The 24619-nt window shown below is 37.0% G+C and overlaps 1 protein-coding gene across 2 annotated transcripts in view; it reads left to right on the top strand.

The window, feature by feature from the left end:
* Neto2 (neuropilin and tolloid like 2) overlaps positions 1-24310 on the top strand; it is a 64623-nt gene extending 40313 nt beyond the window's left edge. For both annotated transcript variants that reach the window (XM_031340667.1, XM_031340666.1), the window contains exons 7-9: positions 11938-12166; positions 18251-18364; positions 19894-24310. In XM_031340667.1, coding sequence (XP_031196527.1) covers positions 11938-12166; positions 18251-18364; positions 19894-20474 — 924 coding nt within the window. In that variant the 3' untranslated portion in view covers positions 20475-24310. The remainder of the gene's footprint in view (positions 1-11937; positions 12167-18250; positions 18365-19893) is intronic.
* The last annotated feature ends 309 nt before the right edge of the window (positions 24311-24619 follow it).

Here is a 24619-nt window from a genome sequence, read left to right as displayed (position 1 = left end):
TCGAGGCCAACCTGATGTACAGAGTGAGTTCCAAGACAGCCAGGGCTACACAAAGAAACCCTGTCTTGAAAAAAACAAAAACAAAACAAAACAAAAAAAAAGCAAACAGCCAATTTATACAAACATCTGACTACCTGGACAGTCCCCATTCCTCAAAATAGAGCATCTGTCTTCAGCCTTCTAGCCCAGAACAATCTGACAGACCTTAAATGAAGCAGAAAATATGAAGGACTAGCTTACCCTGTCTTGGCAGAGCTAAGCTGTTGACTATCTCATATCATGTGTCTTTTCCTGGAAAGTATTTTTGTCTGTAGATGAAATAGGGAAATTCTTGCCACCTTGTCACAACTGTAGCAACTCTATATGGAGGTTATAATGCTCATTGTCTTCTTTGAACCTTGAAAGGTGTACTGTCAAGAGCAGATGTGTCTCTTAGTAAAAATTTTTATCAACAGTGAAATGACTTTAAATGTCATATTTTGTGGATTTTAGGTGTTTTTGAAGACTATATATAAATTATATCTGAACTATTATACTTTGACTACTCTTAGCTATTTCTATTTGTATAATATGGAAAGTACCATATTATAATTTATTTGGAATCTAATATAACCATGAGTTTACTATCTGGCCCTTAACTTGCATTACTTAATCATCCTCAGTGGTTTGTAATAGTAGCTATTAGAAAGACTACATCTAAGCCTTGTATTCTTAAATGAGTTGTATAGACACAGCATCTATCTAAATGTAACAATATTAATTTCAAATTTTATTAATATAAAAAATTTACACCAATGAAACCTTAAATCTGTATCAATATAGAAATTCTGTACAATATAAGAAATTATAACTTCAATTTTGTATTGACTATAAAGATTTTTTTACCAATGTAACATTATGCTATACAGTGTTTTGTTCAAGAATAAATTTAGTAATCCATCTCATATATTTTCTCCATAAATGCTTAAAATTACAACTGTTTTCAGATTCTCTCTTAAATGAGAACCTATCTATAATTTATAAAATAACCATAGCCAGACACCCAAACCCAAGGGATCAGGTTGACGACTCTCCACAACTTCTTCCTGCTGAACTGGGGCAATTAAATATTTTTACAGGGATGGGGAGGGGTAGGAAAATTGGTTAGATTTAAGGAAGCTAGCTTTAGCATTTGTTATCTAGTCTCTGTATGCTTAGAAGGCTCAGAACTTGACTCTAATTTTGACTGGATTCATTTGAAAGGCTGAATGAACCAAGTCCATCAGGAATCTTGTAGCTATTCCTGAAGCTGCTCTGGAAGCAACATCAGGAGGTAGTGAGCTAGAACCTCAGGTCATTTTAGCATTCCTACAGATGAATCTTGTCAGAGCTGTACATTCTGTAATATATGAACCAAAATTTTAGTACTATTAGATATTCATATGGATTGTGCAAGATGCACAGATCAGTTGAGGATGAATTTTTGTTCCTTATTTGAGCAGGTGAAAGACAACTATCCTTTTATGAGTTGATTTGATCAATAACCAATTGTAATAGATCTTCATTCATGGCATGTGAAGGATGGCATGATGAATCTTAAGGATTTTTGTAACCAACAAGAAATATTGTCTAACTTTAGCTGAAGTTTTGTCTAGAGACACTTCTATGTCTGAGCCAATTACAGGGCTGTTCCCATGTGGAGGAATCAGTAAATTATGTTACCTGCCCTGTTTGATGTTCTTGAATTTTTCTTTTCTGTCTTTAGCCAAGATCTTTAGGGGGGTCTTCCCCTGTCATATCTAATCCATATCACCTTGGTAGGTGTCCAAAGCCTTTTCTCCTTTCCTATTAACACAGATACAGAGCCCCTCTCCCAAAATAGCATGTCTTTGGTCCAGTAACTGGAAATCGTCAAAGGTATAGACTGGTTCAAATTACCAGCCTCTTTTTTCTGTATGCCTATTCTATTTTGACCTATCAGGATTTTTAGTATCATAAACACTAAACTTATAAAGACATGCATTTTGATAGCTAAAACAATTTAAAGCAATCAATCTAAACAAATACTATCTTTTGAGACAGTTCTCTTTCACTAACCCCTCCTTGTTCTTAAATGATTAATTTTTAATAGTGAGATCAAGGCCTAATGCCTTCTGTGAAGATCAATATCTTTGTGTGTCTGTACACATATAAACATATATATTCTCTTTATATAATTTGAATTAACATCCTTTTCTATGTATTTAGCTTTAATTGAATTCCATTCTATTTACTGTATAAGTCTGTTTCTAGCCTATTAATTTGTCATACCGGGCTAGGCAATCTCAGTATTCCTGTGGAATCCATGTTCAAAGAACCCAAGTGCCCGCCCTGGCATAAACTTTTTCAAATTTCCTTCAAATCATTTTTTTCATTCATTCTCCATTCTATGGAGATTAATAACTTCTTATTATTTGTTGAAATAGGGTTTCTCTCTATCTCCATGTCTTTGTTTTTAATATTTGAGATCAAAGGCCTGGATTTCTATATTCCATGTATACCTTAAGTAATTACCGCTATATCTCTATCTTTTATTTTTCTGATGGCAAGTAGCCTCTACCATCTGTCTCTCTCTGTCTTCTGAGCAGTCTGTCTTTTTGTACAGCATGTGCTCCCAGCACCTCTTGAGTTTAAACTCTCTGAGGCACCTCAGAGAGTTTAGAAGGGCCCAGGGTAAATATGTCTGGGTAAGCTTGGGGAACTTAACTGTGTCCCAGCTCATGTCATGAACCCCAGAATTATGTATGCCAGTTTAGTACAACTTTTGTCCTAGTCCCAACCCGTTCAGCTTGGGAAGGAACCACGTGGCTCGGGCAAAACCTATAACTCTGCTAAGAAACCAATCTTCCCCACCTCCTAATCTTACATCGTGGTGTGTGTTTTCCATGTGAGAATCTTTCAATTAATTTTAATAGTGAGTTCAAGCCTAACATTGGGTACCATGTGTGTTGAGCTTTAGTAAAATGTCTTTTATGAACATGGGTACCCTTGCATTTGGTCATAGATCTTCAGAATTAAGACTTCATCTAAATGGATTTTTCCTTTGATGAATATGAAGTGTCCTTCCCCGTTTCTTTTGATTACTTTTGATTCAAAGTCTATTTTATTACATAGTAGAATGGCTACTCCAGCTTGTTTCTTGGGACTGTTGGCTTGGAAAACCTTTTTCCATCTGTTTACTCTAAGGTGTGTCTATCTGTGTTGCTGAGGTGTGTTTCTTATATACAGCAGAATGTTGGATCTTGTTTATGTATCCAGTTTGCTACCCTATGTTGATTTATTGCTGAATTGAGTCCATTGGTGTTGAAAGATGTTAATGACCAATGATTGTTGCTTCCTGTTATTTTGGTATTATAGATGGTATCAACCGTGCTGTACAAAAAAAACTCAATGTAAAATAGATTAAAACCCTTAATTTAAAATCTGGAGCATTGAAACTTTTAGTTGAAACCATAGGGAATCTTCTTTAAGACCCTGCAGTAGCTGTTGGAACTTTCCAAAAAGTACTTCAGTAATATAGGAAGTAGCTCCAAGTGTCAATAGGTGGGTCTACATGAAAAATGTTGCTGCACAGCAAAGAAAACCATCAGTAGACTACACAATCTACAGAGTGGGAGGAATCTTTACCGCAGATAGCTAATATGCAAAACAGAACTGCAGAAATACTAAGTCAGCAGTTAGGCAGAACAGAATAGACAAGTGTTCAAAGAAATACAAATGGCCGGTAACTTTTCAGCCTCCCTAATCATCAGGCAAATGCCATTTAAACCTGCTCTTAAGATGCTACCTCTCCCAGTTAGCATAGATATCAATACATTTGACAAATGTTGGGAAAGATGTGGAGAAAGGAACTCTACATGGTTCATACAAGTGCAAATTAATACAGCCACTATGGAAATGAGTTTGGATATTCCTGGAAACGAAATCTACAAATAGGACTACTATCTGACCCAACTATTCTACTCCTGAACAAAGACCCAGAGAACTCTATACCTACTACAGAGATATTTGCATCCCCATGTTTATTGCTGCTCTTTTCACTATAGCAAGACAATAGAACTAACCTAGTTGCCCAGCAACAGATGAATAGATAAGGAAAATATAGTACATATTTCATTATATAAAATGGAGTGTTCAGTCTAAGAGAAAAATGAAATCACAAAATTTGAAGGAAAATGGGTAGACTTAAAACATATAATCTTAATCACATGATCTCAAAACAAGTCCTCATGATCTCCCTCATTTGCAGATTCTTGTTTATAATGTACACATGTGTAAAAGTAAACGAATTACATGTTATAAAAAAATGCTTGCTGATGAGTTTATTTACATAGTATACTTTTTGTAAGTCTTTTTAATGCTATCTCAAGGTATAACACAATTTCAGTGTAAAAATAAGTCCTTAATTGGGCACTATCCATATGTGATTCCATGAGGGGCTATTATTGAGAGACCTAAACTTTCTCTTTGAATATTACTCTAAAATGTAGTTCTTTGTAAGCACTATGTTTAGTTGTTTTATTCTTCAAACAAAAAATTTTAGCTTTTCAAATTATGAAGCTTGTTAGGCATATGTTTAAAGTAATAATTTTGAAAGCACTGAAAATACCTGGGAATGCTGATTGTCAAAGAGTAATAATAAGCCAGGTATTTGTTCTTTTCACTCTGTGTTACAATTCTAAATTGTGTCGTTATTGATGAATTATATGCTTTGAGGGGTTTTTATTAAAAAAGAAAGCATACAAATGACCTGTAGATTTGAAAGACAGCTAAGCATCACTACTAATCACAAAAACATAAGTCACAATTTGACCAATTAGAATGGCTGTCACCTAAAAGTCAGTAGCAAATATCGAGGAGCCTGAAGAAAGGAGAACTCCTACACCTTGTATATGGAAATGTAGATGAGTTATAGCCACCATGCTAGAACTGCGTCGAAACACTAGAAATAGTACTGCCATAGGATTTAGCTCCTCTGTTACCAGATACATCCCAAAGGAAAGTAAATCATTGATCAAGTAGATGATTGCACTTTCATGTTTATTTCAGTACTGTTCACGACAGCCAAACAATAAAGTCAACAGGTTTACGAATGGTCAAAAAGGCTATATATAAACAGAGTATTATTCAACTGTCTTCCTTTCTTTTTCTTTTTTAAGGTTTTATTGCATTATGAGGAGAAAAGTTACATGATTTCAATATATCTGAATTTGTTAACATTTAAAAACATATTTTAAGTAAATAGAATTAAATCACATTCTTGTTTCCCTTTTGTACCCCAACTCCTCCCAGAGACCCCCCTTCAATACCTATAATATCTTTTTTGTCATATTTTTTAAAATTTATAAAATATTATAACAATAAAAATGAGTATTATAGAAGTTTTTGATATAAAACCACAATTAACAGTCTTATGTAGATGCTTATCTATAGCAATACTGAAAATCCATGTTTTTCTCAATATAAATTTTAAATAACTCCAAACACATTAACTGTATATTTCAAAATAATACATCACTACTAGTATTTTCTTAAATGAACATAAATATAAAGTCTTTTTGTTTGTTTGTTTGTTTTATTTTTAGTAAAGCTGGCTCTTACTGTGGTACCAGCCCAAAATAAGAGCAATTTTTAGACATTGGATTTCATTGGAATAAGGCTGTACTTCAATGACCCTCACATCACCAAAGGATTCTACCTCCATCATAGCTAAGCTGAGAGTTGACAGTTCTGCTGCACCAAGTAATGAATTGTAGCCTCGGTTTTTGGATACAGACTTCCTGCTATGGTCAAAGTTATTTGACTTGAATGAGTGACTTTATTCTCGGACCACAGAAAACAGGTTGCATTCATTTATGAAATGGTGTGTGTATTAAGATGGTCTATCCATAAAGTCTTTCACCAACTGTTTCAATGAACAGTGGTCCTGCTTAGAGGGTGGCACAGACATTATTAGGTCAGGGTAAGAATCTGGTTCATTGGCTGTGATAATTTGGAAAAGCATTCATCTCAGAGAAAGAGTAAATTATAAAGTCCTCTTCAAACTTGGTATAAGAGTTACAAACGTCAAGGAAAGCATTCAATCTCACTCTTTGTTGTTCTTTACAAGCCCCCTCCCAATTTATTTGTCTATGTTTCTTTTGGGTATGTGAATACTTTTGAAATATATAAGCTGTTCTGAAAACCATAGTGTAGTGTAAAAACATGAAATAAAAAATCCTACTAATAGAGAGGCTAATATAGGAGAAACAAGATTTCAAGACCATTATATTGTACACAGTAAGACACTGTCACAAACAAGCAAGCTGAAGGTGTATATGGATTGTACAATATTGGACCTATTTCTCCAATTACCAAATTAGAGAGATCATTGGATAACAACAAATTTCTAATTCCTCATATTTTTGGATTTCAATCAATTAGGATATGTTGGTAATATTAATTTTTGTATTAAGATATTAAGAAAAAGTAATTGTTAGTTCCTGTTGTTTTTGTTGTAAGAAGTGGAATTAGGTTTGTGTGGAATTGTTGAAAGATTACTTTCTTGCTTCTTTAGAGTGTAGTTTTGCTCCTTATGTTGATGTTTTCAATCTATTATCCTTTGTAGGGCTGGATTTGTGGAAAGATATTGTGTAAATTTTGTTTTGTCATGGAATATCTTGTTTTCTCCATCTATGGTAATTGAGAGTTTTGCTGGGTATAGTAGTCTGGGCTGGCATTTGTGTTCTTGTAGGGTCTGTATGACATCTGCCCAGGATCTTCTAGCTTTCATAGCCTCTGGTGAGAAGTCTGGTGTAATTCTGATAGGCCTGCCTTTATATGTTACTTGACCTTTTTCCCTTACTGCTTTTAAAATTCTTTCTTTGTTTAGTGCATTTGGTGTTTTGATTATTATGTGATGGGAGAAATTTCTTTTCTGGTCCAGTCTATTTGGAGTTCTGTAGGCTTCTTGTATGTTCATAGGCATCTCTTTCTTTAGGTTACGGAAGTTTTCTTCTATAATTTTGTTGAAGATATTTACTGGTCCATTACCTTGGGAGTCTTCACTCTCTTCTATACCTATTATCCTTAGGTTTGGTCTTCTCATTACATCCTGGATTTCCTGGATGTTTTAGGTTAGGAGCTTTTTGCTTTTTATATTTTCTTTGACTGTTGTGTCAATATTTTCTATGGTGTCTTCTGCCCCTGAGATTCTCTCTTCTATCTCTTATATTCTGTTGGTGATGCTTGCATCTATGACTCCTGATTTCTTTCCTAGATTTTCTATCCCCAGGATTGTCTCTCTTGCTGATTTCTTTATTGTTTCTATTTCCACTTTTAGATTCTGGATGGTTTTACTCATTTCCTTCACCTGTTTGATTGTATTTTCCTGTAGTTCTTTAAGGGATTTTTGTGTTTCCTCTTGAAGGGCTTTTAGCTGTTTACCTGTGTTCTCCTGTATGTCTTTGAGGGTGCTATTTATGTCTTTCTTAAAGTTCTGTATCATCCTCATGAGAAGTGATTTTATGTCTGAATCTTGCTTTTCCGGTGTGATGATGTGTCCAGGACTTGCTATGGTGGGAGTATTGGGTTCTGATGATACCAAGTAACCTTGGTTTGTGTTGTTTATATTCTTACACTTGACCTGCACCATCTGGTTATCCCTAGTGCTACCTGCCCTTGCTAAACCTGACTGGAGCCTGTCCTTCCTGTGATCCTGGTTGTGTCAGAACTCCTCAGGGTCAAGCTGCCTCTGGGATCCTCTGATTCTGGGATCCTGGGATCCTGGGCTTGTTAGAGCCCCTGGGAGTGGAGCTTCCTCTGGGTGTTGTGGAACTGGCTTCAGAGTTTGTGCCCAAGGTCTGCTCAGGGCACCGGCCTGCCCAGACAGACCAGAAGCAACCCAATCCCTCAACTGTCTTTCTAAGCCTAGAGGAGATTATGTCAAGTATGTCAGATATAGACAAGTGCCTAGACAAGACATGTTCTCACTTAAAATGTGGAAGCTAAAAGAGCTGATCTCTGTAGAAAGTAGAAAAGTGATCAGTACAGGCTGGGGATCAGGGGAAGAGGAAGGGAAAGAAGGAGTAACAAGGACAGGTATTCCTTTTTATACTTAGTTGAAAATTATGTGTGTTGCAGCAAAAGTGATACAATGATTTTTCAATATTTCTAACATAGTGCTACATGTTTAAAGTAATAGCTATGTACTTTTCAGCTTTATCTACTCATTACATAGTACAGTATGTATTGAACATTTACTATGTCAATTAAAAATAAAAATAAGCTACCTGGATTGTGGTGGTATCGCATGCTTATAATTCCAAAATGTAGGAGACAGTGACAAGAAGATGATAGGTTCAAGGCCACCTTCAGCAAATTTAAGCCACACAGAACTACATAGTAAAATGTTATCCTTTAAAAATTCAGTAAAAATTAAATATAGGTAAAGTAGTTTTTTTAAGATTTATTTATTTTATTATATGTAAATACACTGTAGCTGTTTTCAGACACTCCAGAAGAGGGAATCAGATCTTGTTACAGATGGTTGTGAGCCACCATGTAGTTGCTGGGATTTGAACTCGGGACCTTCAGAAGAGCAATCAGTCCTCTTAACCACTGAGCCATCTCTCCTGACCCCAAGTCTTTTTAATTTTATGTGTATTTGCCTGCATTTATATAAGTGTACTACATGCATGTTTGATGCCCTCAAGTCAGAAGAGGGCATCAGATCCCCTGAAACTGGAGGTAGACAGTAGTAAGCAACCATGTGGCTAGTAGGAACCAAACCAGGTCTCTGGAAAAGCAGCCAGTGCTCTTAACCACTGAGCCATCTCTCTAGGCCCCTAAATAAAGATGCATCTTTAACTATTTCAAGATAAACCAACCATGAAGTATAACAGATAAACAGTGGACACAAAAGTGGGAGGACCACTGGATTAGAAGATACTAAATACACTGAACTCATAGGATTAAACAAAACATAAAAGAAAATGATTCCTGATACTAAAAAGATGATTGGAAATGTCAATACTAATGTATTTGATAATAGCAATTTGCTTATTTGTTTTGACTGTGGTATGGGACACGGCTTGTATTTGTGCACTTGTGTGCACCTGCATGTGGAGACCTGTGCTTCTTCAGTAGCCATCCTTTGCTTTTGAAGGCAAGGTCTCTCACTGGCCTATGGATCACCAACTAGGCTGGGCAAGCTGGCCCCAGCAAGTCTGGAGAGCCACCTAATCCACCTCTCCCCCTCCCCCCAGTGCTGGTGCTTCAAGCCCACCATACCCACCCTTTAAAGAAAGGTGCATTAGAGCCATTTACAAATGGAATACTATCTGGCCTTTGTCTCTAATAGGAGCAGAAGTAATGAAAGACAAAGATAAAACAGGATTAGCTGAACTGATAGGTACGCTTAAAGTTTTCCAGTTGAGAGCTCTTAGATTATCATAAGAATAGGTTGATAGATAGTCCATTGTGGTATCTGGAATATAGAATCTTCCCATTTCCTCTTTGTGCCTCTTTCTGTCCTTCTATATCTTTCTCCTCATAAAACCTTAGGATACTAAAGCTGAGAACTTTTTTGGGGGGTGGGTTTTTGAGACAGGGTTTCTCTATGTAGCCCTGGCTGTCCTGGAACTCACTCTGCAGACCAAGCTGGCCTCGTACTCAGAAATCCGCCTGCCTCTGCCTCCCAAGTGCTGGGATTAAAGGCGTGCGCTGCCACTGCCCATCTTGAGGACTTTTTTTTTTATTATTATTCTTGCCAATAAAACTAGGGAAAGGAGGAACACTGTCAAGTCATCTAGAGAAGAGATACTAAAAAGAAGTAGAGGAAGCCATCAGTGATTCTCAGCTCCATACTACTTGCCCTGCTGGAAGATGGAGAGTACAGGGCAGTGGTACTACCTGCAGGCTACAAGCACAAGTGAGCCTCAGGGCAGAGAACATCAAGGGTAGGGAGGTGTGTAGCTGCCCAGTCATCACATAGAACCTATCCCCAGACGCCCTGCCTAGCTACATCATCACCCTGACTCTAGGTAACAGCAGGATACAAATCTCAACAGTGGTCCACTGTTTATGGTGCTCCAGAAACCAAAACAACAGCAACGTGCAATGAATATTTGCATGTAAAGCTGTTTGGGCAAAACAACTAATATATATATATGTGTATATATATATATGTATATATATATATATATACATACTGTGTGACACGCTGCCATTTCCAATGTCACTGCCACAAATGACCATGCAATGGAGAAGACAGAACAGTGAATGTGAGGTACAGAGAGGCAATGCAAAGGCAGAAACCACATGGTCATCCATGATCCATAGTCTCATTGACAGTAAAGGAAAAGGAAGCTACTTTCACAATGGTAACTGCAGGCTCAGTCTTGAGACTTGAGAAAGAGGGACATAGAAAGCTTCTGTGACAATCCCTACCTCCACCAAAGCCCCTTCAGTTAAAAAAAAAAAAAAAGTAACAGGCTAGAAAGAAAGCCTTCAAAAAAAAACTCATTAAAATTGGGATGAGGATGCTTTCTACAATTGATGGCTTCTGACAAGAGTGCAGGTGGAGATGGAGCTGGTCATTGAGAGTCTGATATGGGCAACACAATTTGGACTTGCTTTTGCCTTTTTTGTTTGTTTCTTTTTCTTTTTCCTTTTTTTTTTTTTTTTTTGGTGGGGGGAGAGGTCTTAAGTGTGGGGTGGACCTGGGAAGTGAGTATGATTGTGGCACATGATGTGAAATACCGAAATAATCAATAAAATATTATGTAATAAAGTTATACTTTGTATTGTACTTTGACTTTTCACTTGGAGGAAGTACCATGTAGCTGCCCCTTGCATGTGTAAAGTGCCAAAACATTGTCTCACATTTTGCAAGCACTGTGCTGTAAAGTAAGGACCATGAATAAGTGACAGTTCGTAACTGGGAAGACAGTGAGCACGTGTGATTGACATATAAAGTGATGGCATACACACTTGAGAGGGGGATGACTCATTCCAGGCATGATGCAGTGGCCTAGCTGACGTGTCACACACTGCATGGCCTATAATTTGGAATTGATAGTTTGTTTATTTCTTTTCACTCATTATTTTAAGATTACAGGAAATTACGGCAATTAAAACTTTAGAACATTAAATGCACACTAACAGACTATAGCTTTGACAGTTTTTATATCTTCTATATAGATCCTTTTTATGTTTTGGGAGGCTTCCATGCTGTGTATACAGTGAGGAATTGAGCAATAGGCAGATTAATAAAAAAGAAAGACCAACCAACCAGACTTAACAAATGTCTGTATAACTGTGTGTTTCTCTCTCCACTTTTGTCAATTATTACATTTTCCTTATGGTTGAGCACCTTAATTATAATAAATGTGTTTATGATGAGTAAAAAAAAAGGAGGTGGGGAAGAGGATGCAGGATAGCTACCAAGGTCTTTACGAACACAGCTAAGTGGTAGAAGGAGGAGGGTCAGAAGCCCAAAGTCAGCTTTAGTTAGATGGTGAATTCAAATTCAAATGCAGCCTAAGCTACATAAAATGCTGCCTTAAAGAAAGATAACGATAGAATACAGAAAAACTGAAAGCACCAACTAATGCATTGACTGTTAGGAATTATTTTATTTCTTTCACCTCTTAATACCATAGGATTATTATTATAATGAGATTGTACTATATAGGTATATAAACACCTCTTTGTAAATAAAATATAAAGTTTGGATTTCTTACACTTTGTTTCCATGATTACGAACCGTTTCCATGAAATGAGACTATTATTCTTAGATCTTTAACTACTGAAGCATCATCCTTCTGTCATTCCGGTTTTCAATCAGCTCTTACAATTCAGTCTAATCTATTGATTGTGAGTCTTAAAATAGAAACTTTTTAAGTATTTTTTTTAAACTCTTGTGTTCTGATATTACAGATTTATTTGAGGTTTTTAGATTACCAAATGGAACACTCAAATGAATGCAAAAGAAATTTTGTGGCAGTCTATGATGGAAGCAGTGCTATCGAAAATCTAAAGGCCAAGTTCTGCAGCACTGTTGCTAATGATGTAATGTTGAAAACTGGAGTGGGAGTGATCCGGATGTGGGCAGATGAAGGTAGTCGGCTTAGCAGGTTTAGGATGCTCTTCACATCCTTTGTGGAACGTAAGTAAATAATTCAAATTTATTACGTAATGTTCACTCGTTTACAATATGCTTGCTGAATACCTACCTTTTGACAAAAAAGTACTTGATTTTATAACATCATTTTGTAAACTGTCACACTTTGCTTTTTAACTTAACAGGAACATTTTTTTCTCCAACTGACTTACAGCAAACCCTACACCAAGTCTGACAAGATATGAACAAGATCTGAACAAGAGTGAAGATAGTCAGGGAAGAATCTGGGAGTCAGATTACAGCACATACAACAAATAATGATCTATAACAGATTTACATGCCATAACAACACTAATTTATACTTTTAAACATGCGATGAAACATGTTTGTTTAAAAAGCATCAACATTAATTTTATTACAAACCATGAATTGTCCAGAGAAATCATATTTAACTCTTTTAGATATTAGTGCTTTGTTAACATAAATGTACCTCCAGAGGTCAGAAGAGGATGTGGAAACTGGATAAGGATAGGTGTAAGCTACCCATGGGTGCTGCAGTTGTATTTGACTCCTCAAGAACAAGCAAGCATTCCTAACCACCAAGCTATCTCTCTATCCACAAAGTAATACTTACCAGGCATGAATAACTATGTATCTAAAATCATGTTGAAAGGAGTGAGAGGTGATTCCCATTTTTAAAAGTTTGACTGTTGTGCAGGAAAATAAAAGTGTTGGCATGTAAATAGCAGCAGACATTGGGGGCTTCTCTAGGGATCTTCTAACTTAAAATAGTTATCAGGGAGGGAATGGTGGTATACACCTTTAATGCCAGCACTCCAAAGGCAGAAACAGATAAATATTGAACTCACAGGCCTGAGAGTTCAAGGCCAGTCTAGTCTACAGAAATGTTTCAAGACAGCCCAAACTGCATAATAGAGAGATGCTATCTCAAAAAGAAACAAAAACAAAAAGGGAAAGAAAGGCAAAATACGCTGGGTGGTAGTGGCGCACTTTTAATCCCAGCACTTGGGAGGCAAAGGCAGGCGGATTTCTGAGTTCGAGGCCAGCCTGGTCTACAGAGTGAGTTCCAGGACAGCCAGGGCTACATAGAGACACCCTGTCTCGAAAAAACAAACAAACAAAAAAAAAGGCAAGTTACCAGCTTGGCTATTACTGACTTCTACAAACCACCAAAAATTTACGGACTATGTTGAAGATTTTGTCTTTTGTTTTTTAACTCTTATTCTTAAATAGTTTTGAATTTACAGAGATTTATAAAAATAGTGAAATTTTTATATATCTATTCAGATTTTCTTATTATTAACATCTTTTCAAACAAGATAAAGTTAGCATTGATATACTATTAGCCAATCTATAGACATTCACAATCATTATTTTTGCTCTTAATGGCTTTTTTCCTTTTTCTTTTTTTTTTTTAAAGATTCATTTATTTTATGTATATATGAGTACATTGTCTCTGTACTGATGGTTGTGAGCCATCATGTGCTTGCTGGGAATTTGAATTCAGGACCTCTGCTCACTCTGGTCGGCCCCTCTCATTCCAGTCCTGCTAGCTCCAGCCTAAAGATTTATTTATTTGGATGCCAGCAAGTCCTGTCTGACAGGAGCCTGATATCATTGTCCCCTGAGAAACTCTGCCAGTGCCTGACTAATACAGAAGTAGAGGCTCACAGTCATCCACTGGATTGAGCACAGGGTCCCCAATGAAGGAGTTAGAGAAAGGACCCAAGGAGCTGAAGGGTTTACAGCCCCTTAGGAGGAACAACAATATGAACTAACTAGTACCCTCAGAGCTCTCAGGGACTCAGCCACCAACCAAAGAGTACACATGGTAGGACTCAAAGCTCCAGCAGCATATGTATAGCAGAGGATGGCCTAGAGGATGATTATCAATGGGAGGAGAAGCCCTTGGTCCTGTGAAGGTTCTATGCCCTAGTGTAGGGGAATTCCAGAGCCATGAAGTGGGAGAGGGTGGGTTGGTGGGGAGGGGGAGGGAACAGGTTTTCTTTTTCCAAAGGAGAAACCAGGAAAGGAGATATCATTTGAAATGTAAATAAAGAAAATATCTAATTAAAAAAAGGATTTCTTTATTATATCTAAGTACACTGTAGCTGTGCGTCTTCAGATGCACCAGAAGAGAGCGTCAAATCCCATTACAGATGGTTGTGAGCACCATGTGGTTTCTGGGATTTGAACACAGGACCTTTGGAAGAGCAGTCAGTGCACTTAACTGCTGAGCCATCTCTCCAGCCCTCCTTTTTCTTTAATGTCTTTTTGATGACCTAGTTTTCCACCTTGCTTTTAGTTGCCAAGTATCCTTGGTCTTTACATAAGGAGCATACTAGTTAGTGTTTTAATAAACTGTCCACACATTTGGGCTTATGTGATGTTTTCCAAATGATTCACCGAGAGCACGCATTTCATCTAGAATACTAATGTACCTCCTCAGCTATGTCAGTGAAGTGTAGGTATGGAGTGCTAATTGTCTTAGTAATGCTGATTGGGTGCAACATTGACTCCACCTATTTTCCTAGTGGTATGCCAGTTTTCCCCAATTACAGAATTACTTCTTTTCTTTACTAATCTTTTGGGAACTGTGAAAATACCTTTTCACAACTTACTTTAGCATCCATTGAAATTTCTGTCTAACTTGCAACAGTTATTTGTTCAGTGTTTAATTTTCATAATTCCTTTTTCATATGCTAATAAGATTTTTGCTGTGAGGAGAAACTAATCTAGTCTTTCCATAAAGTATGTATTCAGTTATTGTGTGTACTATTCCTAGGAACATATAAACAAATGTCTATTCATGCCAAGTAAAAAAGTCAATGATAGACCAAAGTCAAGACGCTACCAAAACCCAGCTTTATGAACCAATGAGTTTTACCATGCTTACTTACAAGACCAGAAGTGACTCAAAGACTGCTGAATCTCCAAAGCCCACTCCACCATGAGTGACAGTTCACAAAGCTGGAAAACTGGAGCACATTACACAACTAGTTGGAAAGTAGCTCCGCTGGCCTGAGAATCTCAGCAGTCCTTACTACTTAACTTTGTCGGGGAAGAGACTAGTGTATCTGTTTAGTTTCAAGGACTTACTCAAGTCTTTGAGTTGTTTACTCTTCTTATTTCTAAGAGCTTCCCCACAGGTTAGAGATTTTATCCCAGAAAAAAATTGCTATATACCAATTGTATATATACCACTGAGCTTATATGTCTTTATTCTGTTATTATATTATATTGTAGGAAATGTTAAAAATCAATCCACGCTAACGCCAGCATGGCACCAGCAGACAGGCCACCTGTTCTCAGCCCAGCAGGCTCTCTGACTCAGAGCTCTGAAATCTCTCCACCTAGCTCGCTAAAGTCCCATGGCAGTGCCGCACACTCCCCACCCTTCCAAATTCCAGTGGCTGGCCAGGTGCCCTACCAGGGTGCTTTTCTCTGGAACCCAGTAGAGTTGCTGCATGAAGGAAAACACCACACAATCTTAGTTTACAATCAACATGTAACATAATCGTTGGGCACAGCAACTAGCATTCTAATTTGTAAGGTATTCTAAGTTATAAATCCTCTGGATCTGCCACCTGAACGGGGGTGGGGAGCTCCCCGAGGCTCCCGTACCTACACTCCCCTTCCCCTACCTACACTGTTAACTCCATGCTCTCTCCTGTTCAAAAGGAAGTATCTTCCTCCTGCCTCCCCTCTTCCTCTCTCTGACCCGGAAGTCCCGCCTACACCTTGCCCAGTGATTGGTCCCCTGAAATTTTTATTCTTTAGAGGAAGGTTCTGCCACATTGATATATTACCATTATTATTCTAGAATCCTGGGATTTTGTTATATAAAGTCCCAGCTTCAACCCCATGAGTCTCTGAGTTTGCCTCCTCTTTCCCTCAGTGTCCAGTCATTACTTTTAATACTACACTTTATGACATTACCTGGTGAAATAGGCCCACTGTATTTTCCCAACCCTAGAACTAACCGTATTTCTAGGGGCACACTTTTATTCCTTTTCTTACTGTGAAAAACATGCCTAGATTTCCAAATATATTGATTTATTTAACCCCAATATACACATAATTTCAAAACTACTACTACTGCATACATTATCTACATAAGGAATGTCCTAATAGAGTATTTTATTTGTGTGCAGTTCTTTTTGTTTTTACATATTATGATAAAATACACATCAACCTGTTCTATGTGTGTTGTGCAAATTAGTGGTGCTTAACATTCAAGTATATCTATCTTGCCAGGCAGTGGTGGTGCACGCCTTTAATCCCAGCACTTGGGAGGCAGAGACAGGAGGATTTCTGAGTTCGAGGCCAGCCTGGTCTACACAGTGAATTCCAGGATAGTAAGGACTATACAGAGAAACCCTGTCTCGAAAAACCAAAAAAAAAAGTATGCCTATCTTATACAGTTATGACTATTGTCTTAGTCAGTGTTTTATTCCTGTGAAGAGACATCATGACGAAGGCAACTCTTCTAGAAGAAGCCATTTTATTGACGGCTTGCTTACAATTTCAAGGGTTAGGTCACTATAATCGTGGTGGTGAGTATGACAGCACACACAGCGCTGGGGCAGTCGCTTAGAGAGACTTACATCCTGATTAACAAGTTAAGAGAAAACCTGGGTCTGGCTTCTGAAACCTCAAAGCCCAACCCCAGAGACACACCTCCTCCCATAAGACCACACCTCCTAATCCTGCTGTGAGGGGTGTTCTTACTCAAACTGCCACACCACACCATTACAGGTCTCTACAATGCCCAGCAATTTTTATGTTTATTTCTTGAAACAGACTGAACTTCATGATAATTTGCCTAGAGTTAATTACCAGCTGCACAGGAATTTTAGTGAATGATGCCTTATAGAGGAGTGAGCCTTCATAGCAAAGAAGTCTTGGATAGTCTCTATTTAGCTACACTTCCATGTTTTGCTTAGGGCTTCCTGAGAGCCCACTAACTTGCTGTTTCCCCAACCAATAGAGTCAGTAGAAGCCATAAGATGCCAGTTATATCGCTGATACTGTGTGTGAAGTGACCATAGACTGGCATTCCAAAATCACCCAAAACTAACTCTTTAAAGGAAAATATATTACAATCCTGGCTAGATTTTAATGAGGTTTATTGTATACTTATTAAGACAAGGACATTTATTGGAGAGAAATTTATTAATCCAATACATATTTTAGATCTTTAACCCTGATAAAAACTTTGGGAATTTGGTTTGGTTTGGTTTTGGTTTTTCAAGACAGGGTTTCTCTGTGTAGCCCTGGCTGTCCTGGAACTCATTCTGTAGACCAGGCTGGCCTCAAACTCAGACTTCCACTTGACTCTGCCTCCTGAATACTGGGATTAAAGACATGTACTGCAAAAGCCAGCTGGAAAAAAAAAAACTTTTAATATATTTTGTGTGTGTGTGTGTGTGTGTGTGTTTACTCTGGATCACATGGTATCATATGCTCAGTTTTGTCTGTATTGTAGAATTGTATCTTAGCAGAAGCAAGTATACTGTATCATGATCTAGCATAAAAAATGTTCACCTGTACATAGGAAATAGAGACATAAAACATTGCAGAAACACACTGAAGGGATTAAACTCTTGAGAGAATTAAAGGCATTTTTCTTATTTTTTTTTTCCAAGACAGGGTTTTTCTGTGTAGCACTGGCTGTCCTGGGCTCTCTCACTCTGTAGACCAGGCTGGCCTCGAACTCAGAAATCCACCTGCCTCTGCCTCCCAAGTGCTTGGATTAAAGGCGTGTACCACCACAACCCAGCACAGGAGCATTTTTCGTAGATGAGAAAGAATTAAAAGTTTTCCTGAACTAGACACATGTAATGTCAACACTTGGGAGGTTGAGCCAGGAGGATTGCAAGTTAGAGGTCAACCTAAGCTATTGGATGAGACTCTGTCTCAGAAAACCAATAGGAAAATAAAATTATCTTGAAAACCAAAAGGCATTTAAGAAAAGTAGACATTCCCACCTGAAAGAGCTACCTCCACCGAGCTAAAGTCAGATTCTGAAATACAAAATAAATGAAGATGGGTTTGTGGACCATATGTCACTGTTCTTAGCAACATAAGTTTTCTTTTTTCCTACAGCTCCCTGTACAAGCAGCACATTCTTTTGCCATAGCAACATGTGCATCAACAATTCTTTAGTCTGTAATGGCATTCAAAACTGTGCATACCCTTGGGATGAGAATCATTGTAAAGGTAAGTCCAGTGCGAAGGCAGCCTTTCTGTGAGGGGTGGGGTCCTTTCCTAAGAAAGGGCCTAAAGTTCCCTTTCTACAGGTGTGCCTGCCAGAGTTGCTCTAGCAGAGTTACACACATAGTAACAATTCTTACAGGTTAATTTACTTCTTGGATGTTATAAAAGAAATATTTAACAAAAGCATTTCTTTGTAGAGTATATTCAGAAGTATGCCTCCATATTTTATGCCCTGATTTACATTATTGTTGAACTTTGTGTTATAAATACTCTGTATGTAGTTACCAGATAGTTTAGAGGGTTATCTCAAGGACAGAAGGACTAACTTGACCAACTAATAGATTCTTGCGGTGAGTATGAAAGCACTGTCTAATAAAGTCAGCTAATAGATTACTACAGTGATGTAAAAGCACTACATTAGAAAATGTTTCTTTTTTTCTCTACATCAAGTTATTTCCATATTTTTACGGTTTTTGGGGGTTTTTTTGTTTTGTTTGGTTTGGTTTGGTTTGGTTTGGTTTGGTTTGGTTTGGTTTGGTTTTTCAAGGCAAGGTTTCTCTGTGTAGCCCCAGTTGTCCTGGAACTCACTCTGTCCCAGAGTGAGTGGTCTACTCACTCTGTCGACCAGGCTAGCCTCGAACTCAGAAATCGGCCTGCCTCTGCCTCCCAAGCACTGGGATTAAAGGTATGCACCACCACTGCCCGGCTCTGTATTTTTAAGATTTATTTTATGTATGTGAGTACACTGTAGCTTTCTTCAGACATACTTGAAGAGAGCATCAGATCCCATTACAGATGTTTATGAGTCACCATGTGGTTGCTGCAAATTGAACTGAGGACCTCTGGAAGAGCAGTCAGTGCTCTTCACTGCTGAGCCATCTCTCCAGCCCAAGTTATTTTTATTTCTAACATATACTTTAAAAAGTAAATGTGATGATGAGATAGGCATTGGATACCTATAACTTGGTTGTCACTTGAGTTGGAAAAATAAAATTTATCCGTCTTTCATCTTTCTAAGAGTTGAATAAACAAGTTCAAACAAGTGCCTCACTGTGGGAAGCCAATGTATAATCTGATGGCCACGTTAATTACTTGACATACAAGTATTTTATCATCCTGAGACAGTAGACCATGGTGGTACATCTAGACTGTGAGTCTGATCCCACAGATATGAATCAACACTTAATAGAAGTTTTGATGAATCTGCCTTATGGCAGAAACTTAATAGATCAAGAGTGTTTGTTTTTTAAATTTTTCATATTAGTGTAATTTGCAAATTGTAGACCCTTGTGAACCTTTTGAGTAAGGGAACCAAGTACTTTAGTTGTTCTTTTCCCTAGCTAGCTATATCATTATTTGTTACTTGACTCAGAAATCATGGAAATAGTATTTTCTATTTTTTAAAAAACTAGTTTTTCAGTGTCTGATATATTTGACCCAAATTTCCTGTTTTTTCCTAAAAATGACTAGCCAATCTATATTGGAACTCCTGTAAATGAATTTTGATAAACCTCAACATTTCTTTCTTACAGAAAAGAAAAAAGCTGGACTATTTGAACAAATCACTAAAACTCATGGGACAATTATTGGCATTACATCAGGAATTGTCTTGGTCCTTCTCATTATTTCTATTTTAGTACAAGTCAAACAGCCCCGGAAAAAGGTTATGGCTTGTAAAACTGCATTTAATAAAACTGGGTTCCAGGAAGTGTTTGACCCTCCTCATTACGAACTATTTTCACTAAGAGAGAAAGAGATTTCTGCAGATCTGGCAGATTTGTCAGAAGAACTTGACAACTACCAGAAGTTGCGGCGCTCCTCCACAGCCTCCCGGTGCATTCATGACCACCACTGTGGATCTCAAGCATCCATTGTCAAACAAAGCAGGACCAACCTCAGTTCCATGGAACTTCCCTTCCGAAATGATTTTGCACAACCACAGCCAATGAAAACATTTAATAGCACCTTCAAAAAAAGCAGCTATACTTTCAAACAAGCTCATGAATGCCCTGAACAGGCTCTAGAGGACAGAGTGATGGAGGAGATTCCCTGTGAAATTTATGTCAGAGGGCGAGATGATTCTGCACAAGCATCCATATCCATCGACTTTTAATTGTTGACTAAAGGCATTATCATTAAGTGTGTATGCAGCCTACACCAACACCCATTCTGTCTCCGCATCCAATCTTGTTCTATCAAGTTTAAAACACCCTTCATAATTTATCATAATGCTGATGATTTTATTATCTCAGGCAATCTATATATGTGAAACCAACTAAGAAACTTAATGTATTCAGTGGAAAGAAGTCATCATCTGCTGTTGGTATCTTACCTACAAAACACCACCAGTCCAGTAGCAGTTGAGGAGCGAATAGTCATGTTGAGTCAGGCAGAGCAGCCTAATGCTGTTAACATTGGTTACAGTTCATGTTTGCACAGCCCCATCAGCTTGATCTCACAGTAAATTTAAAAGATTTTTCTTTATATTCCTTTTGTCCTTTTTTCTGTTATGTTTTATTTGCCTGTAGTTTTACCATTTCAGTTTCCTGCAGAAGGGGATAATATGTCATTTAATTTAGCATGGCCATGTATTTGCTCTTAAATGTGTAAAATATGGCTAGTACTGTAATGAGTAGCAGACATATTTTATTTCTTCCTGATTTCTACACTGTTGTCTTTAATAACTGCATCTTTAGTTCTGTTTTTCTCTGAGAAGTAATATATGACATGATTTATCACCTTTAAATCATGTTTCATGTTAGTTATACTACAAAAGTAAAAATCCTGGGGTATATTATTACCAGATACACATGAGCAGAATTTTGAGAAAGATTAAAAACTTGTGGCAACCTCTGAAGTTTTCCCCATTGGGTCTCAATTCAGTGACAGACATTCATCCCAGTAATAAGGGTCCTGGAATTCACCTGTGAGCAGACCTTTAATTATGGCTCCATGCAGAGCTTCTTAGATGTTTTTATCTATCATCTTTCAAAAAGATTTCTTTGTTCTTTTGGTATTGGTTTGTCTTTGACACATGGCCATGGTTGGTGGAAGCTTAAAGAAATTCTCAGAGAAACTGTGAGCCTTTACATAGCTTCTGCTTGGAACACTGCATTTTTCTACCCATTATTGAGAATAGCAACTTCAACTTTTTTTAAGCTGCACTTTTGACCTTATGTTTTATAAAGTATATAAAACAATAATTTATAAACATGATATCAAAACTCATTGTGTTTTTTTAGACTTTTGATATTATTTGATATTGTATAAACTTTATTAGATCAAAATTTAAGACATACAAGACAATTTCTTTAAGTGTTCACAATAGTGACTTTGTGTAGACGTATACTGTGATGGGACTGTGCTATAACTTATTATAAAGACCTTGCCCATGGTGATGTGTACATACATTTTTCTTCCTTTTGCTGCTGTGTTAGTTGGTAATAAGTTTTTCACTGTGTGGTATTTATTGTTCTAAATTACAACAGAAATCGTATATTAAAGTATACATTAATTCATGATCCTTCCATTATATTATTTATAGCAGGAATCCTTTGAATAAGATGTAGATGAGGAAGAAGTCATATATTTAATGATAACCAATGTAGATAATGCCATTTTTAAAGAGGTAAAATCTCAGTTTCTATATTGAACTAAAATTCCAATGAATGAAAAATTTAGGTTTCACTAGATTTCATTTATTTTTTTAAGTACTACATAAATCTGATTTCTCAGATTACTAAAAACGTTGACCTTTAGTGTGATGTACTTCTGACCAAAGTATGTCTTCTGTATGACATTTTTAAAAAAAAAAAAAAAAAAAAAGTAAATTATACCACGGATATGGGAAAACTTACCCTTGGCATAAGCATGACTTAATTTTTTAAGTCAGTAGATATTCCTGCTTCGTAAAATAGAACTTGGAAAAGTAAAAGGAATCTCAAAGCATAGTAGTCACTGAACTATACAGAGAAAAATTAAATAACTTTGTTCTTTCAGTAACTATAAGCATTTTATTAGGTGACTTGGGTCAGCCACCGCTGCAACACCATAGTAAATACTTAAAATTGATAGCTATGATACCATAGTGAAATAAGAATTAACATACTTCCTTTATAAATTATCCATTATAAAAATAGTTGTCATAATCATCATTAATTTTATGATTATGGAGTTTATTGTATGCCTTCATACATCATGATCACTTATAGCTGTATTTTTATTTTTAACACAGTATCCTATTTTAAAGGAATTTGATAAGGATTACAAAACAGCTGTTTGTACAAAGTACTGAACATTACAACCATGTAAATTTGCATGAACTCATGCATCAGCTAGAGAAACTTGGATGATCATTTGGTTCTAAATTCTCCAACTAACTAGAAAGTTGTTCCTTTTCACAGTAGAAAACACTTATATTCAGAGACTAAAGTGAAAGCCATAAATTTAGTAGTAACAAATATGAAATTAAGCTGTCTTACATGAGTTATTATACCCTACAAAGTACCTGTGTTAAACATGCATTCCAATGGAAATGCAAAGCTGGAGGGTAGTGAAAATCTCCAGTGCAAGAAAGTACTCAGGACCAACTACATGATATCAAAGCATTGCTGCCTTTCATCCCAAGTTCACTAAAAGCTGTTAGCTCCCAAGTGGTCACAGAATACAACCTACACATCCCACTGTCTCAGAGATGTCGGAATAAATGGTTATTTGTTTGCAGAAGAGGGTTATCAATATAAATATTCTTTAAAAACCAAAGGATGTTCACATTTCACATCACGGATCTAAAAGGCTTTCTTGGCTTTGGTTTAGGGGAGTCTGTGACTATCCTACGTGTTTTGTATAACTGCTAGGCATTAAGGAGCCGCAGTCTTCACTGAATGTTTCTGTAGTTCGGATGCTACCTAAGAGGGTACTTGCTTGTGTCAGGAACATGTCAGCTAAGATGAGAAAAGGCTGCTTGTAGTTCCAGGAGTAATTAGCATTCAGAGATTACACTTTGTTGCAAAATGGTGTCTGCTGTATGCCCACATTTATTTACTACAAGTGTTCAAAGAAATGTGCCTGAATCACATTGATTGTGGACAGAAGGAACTTTATTTTTGTTCTGTTTAAAGATCCAAGAGAGATGATCTAGCCTAGTTTTGTCAATGAGAAGACAAAACCCTAAAGATGTAGTAACTCCCCATAGCTCCAAACTCCTAGCCCAGTGACCTTCCGTGGCTTCTTCTCTCCCTGCTTAGCTTTATAAGTCACACAATTCCAAACATCAGCCTAGATGGTCCACGCAAAGCTTGTTAGTTACGCTTACTTAAAATGTACTGCTGTAATTTTGTATACATTGGGGGTTTCACCCTCCCTTTTTAATTTAAGTAACACTGTTATCCTATCATTTGTGTTACCAGGCTTCCTTGGCATCTGCAAAATATATAATTACTGTGAATCCTTAGTAAACAGTGCTGGTTAGCAACGCACGGGCTGATGCCAGAAAGAAAGCTCTGTGCTTTCACTTTTGTAAAATTTTTAAGTTAAAATTAACAATGTACATTATAGAAATTAAATATTGGGGTACTGTATCTTGAGTTTGAGAATTATTTGAGTGTGAACCTCTGTAAGAGAACAAGCTGACTTGAGATACCCTTTTCCCTTCCTACGCCATCTGTTACCTGTTCTGTACCTCTCCTAATATGTTCTTCCTTACCCCGCTTTTTAAAATACTTTTGATTATACATCTGAGACTGGTTTACTGGCTCACAAAGCCTCCAAGCTAATGATGAGGGTGCACGTATAGTGAGTACTACCTAAACTTGTTTTTTTTTTAAGCAGTAGATTTTTATTAGAGATAAACGTCCAGATCATGTAAAACTTCTCATGTGCTTAATCCAGATTTGGCACTTTAAAGTACTTAACCCTTGAAATGCAAATAAAAATTCCTGTTTTGATTTTCTTCCTTGCCTCAATTTCTGAAGTGTATAAACTAGACCATTTAGGCCACTTTGGGCATTTATAGGCCCTTCCTAAAACAGTTGGAATTTCCTATTTGCTACCTTCCAAATAAAATAGTCATAGTTGACATTTATTTGTTAAAGCACCTGTGGATGATTATTATACTTAAAAAGCATATTTTACTTTTAAATTAGCAGAATATGAGCTTTTTAAAAAAAACGTTATAGCAGAATATGAGCTTTTTAAAAAACGTTATAGGATGGATGGAGAGCTGAAGATATGGCTCAGGAGTAAAGAGCACTTACCAAG

Source organism: Mastomys coucha, unplaced genomic scaffold (genome assembly GCF_008632895.1).
Source record: "Mastomys coucha isolate ucsf_1 unplaced genomic scaffold, UCSF_Mcou_1 pScaffold22, whole genome shotgun sequence".
NCBI lineage: Eukaryota > Metazoa > Chordata > Mammalia > Rodentia > Muridae > Mastomys > Mastomys coucha.
This window is presented reverse-complemented; position numbering and strand designations above follow the sequence as displayed.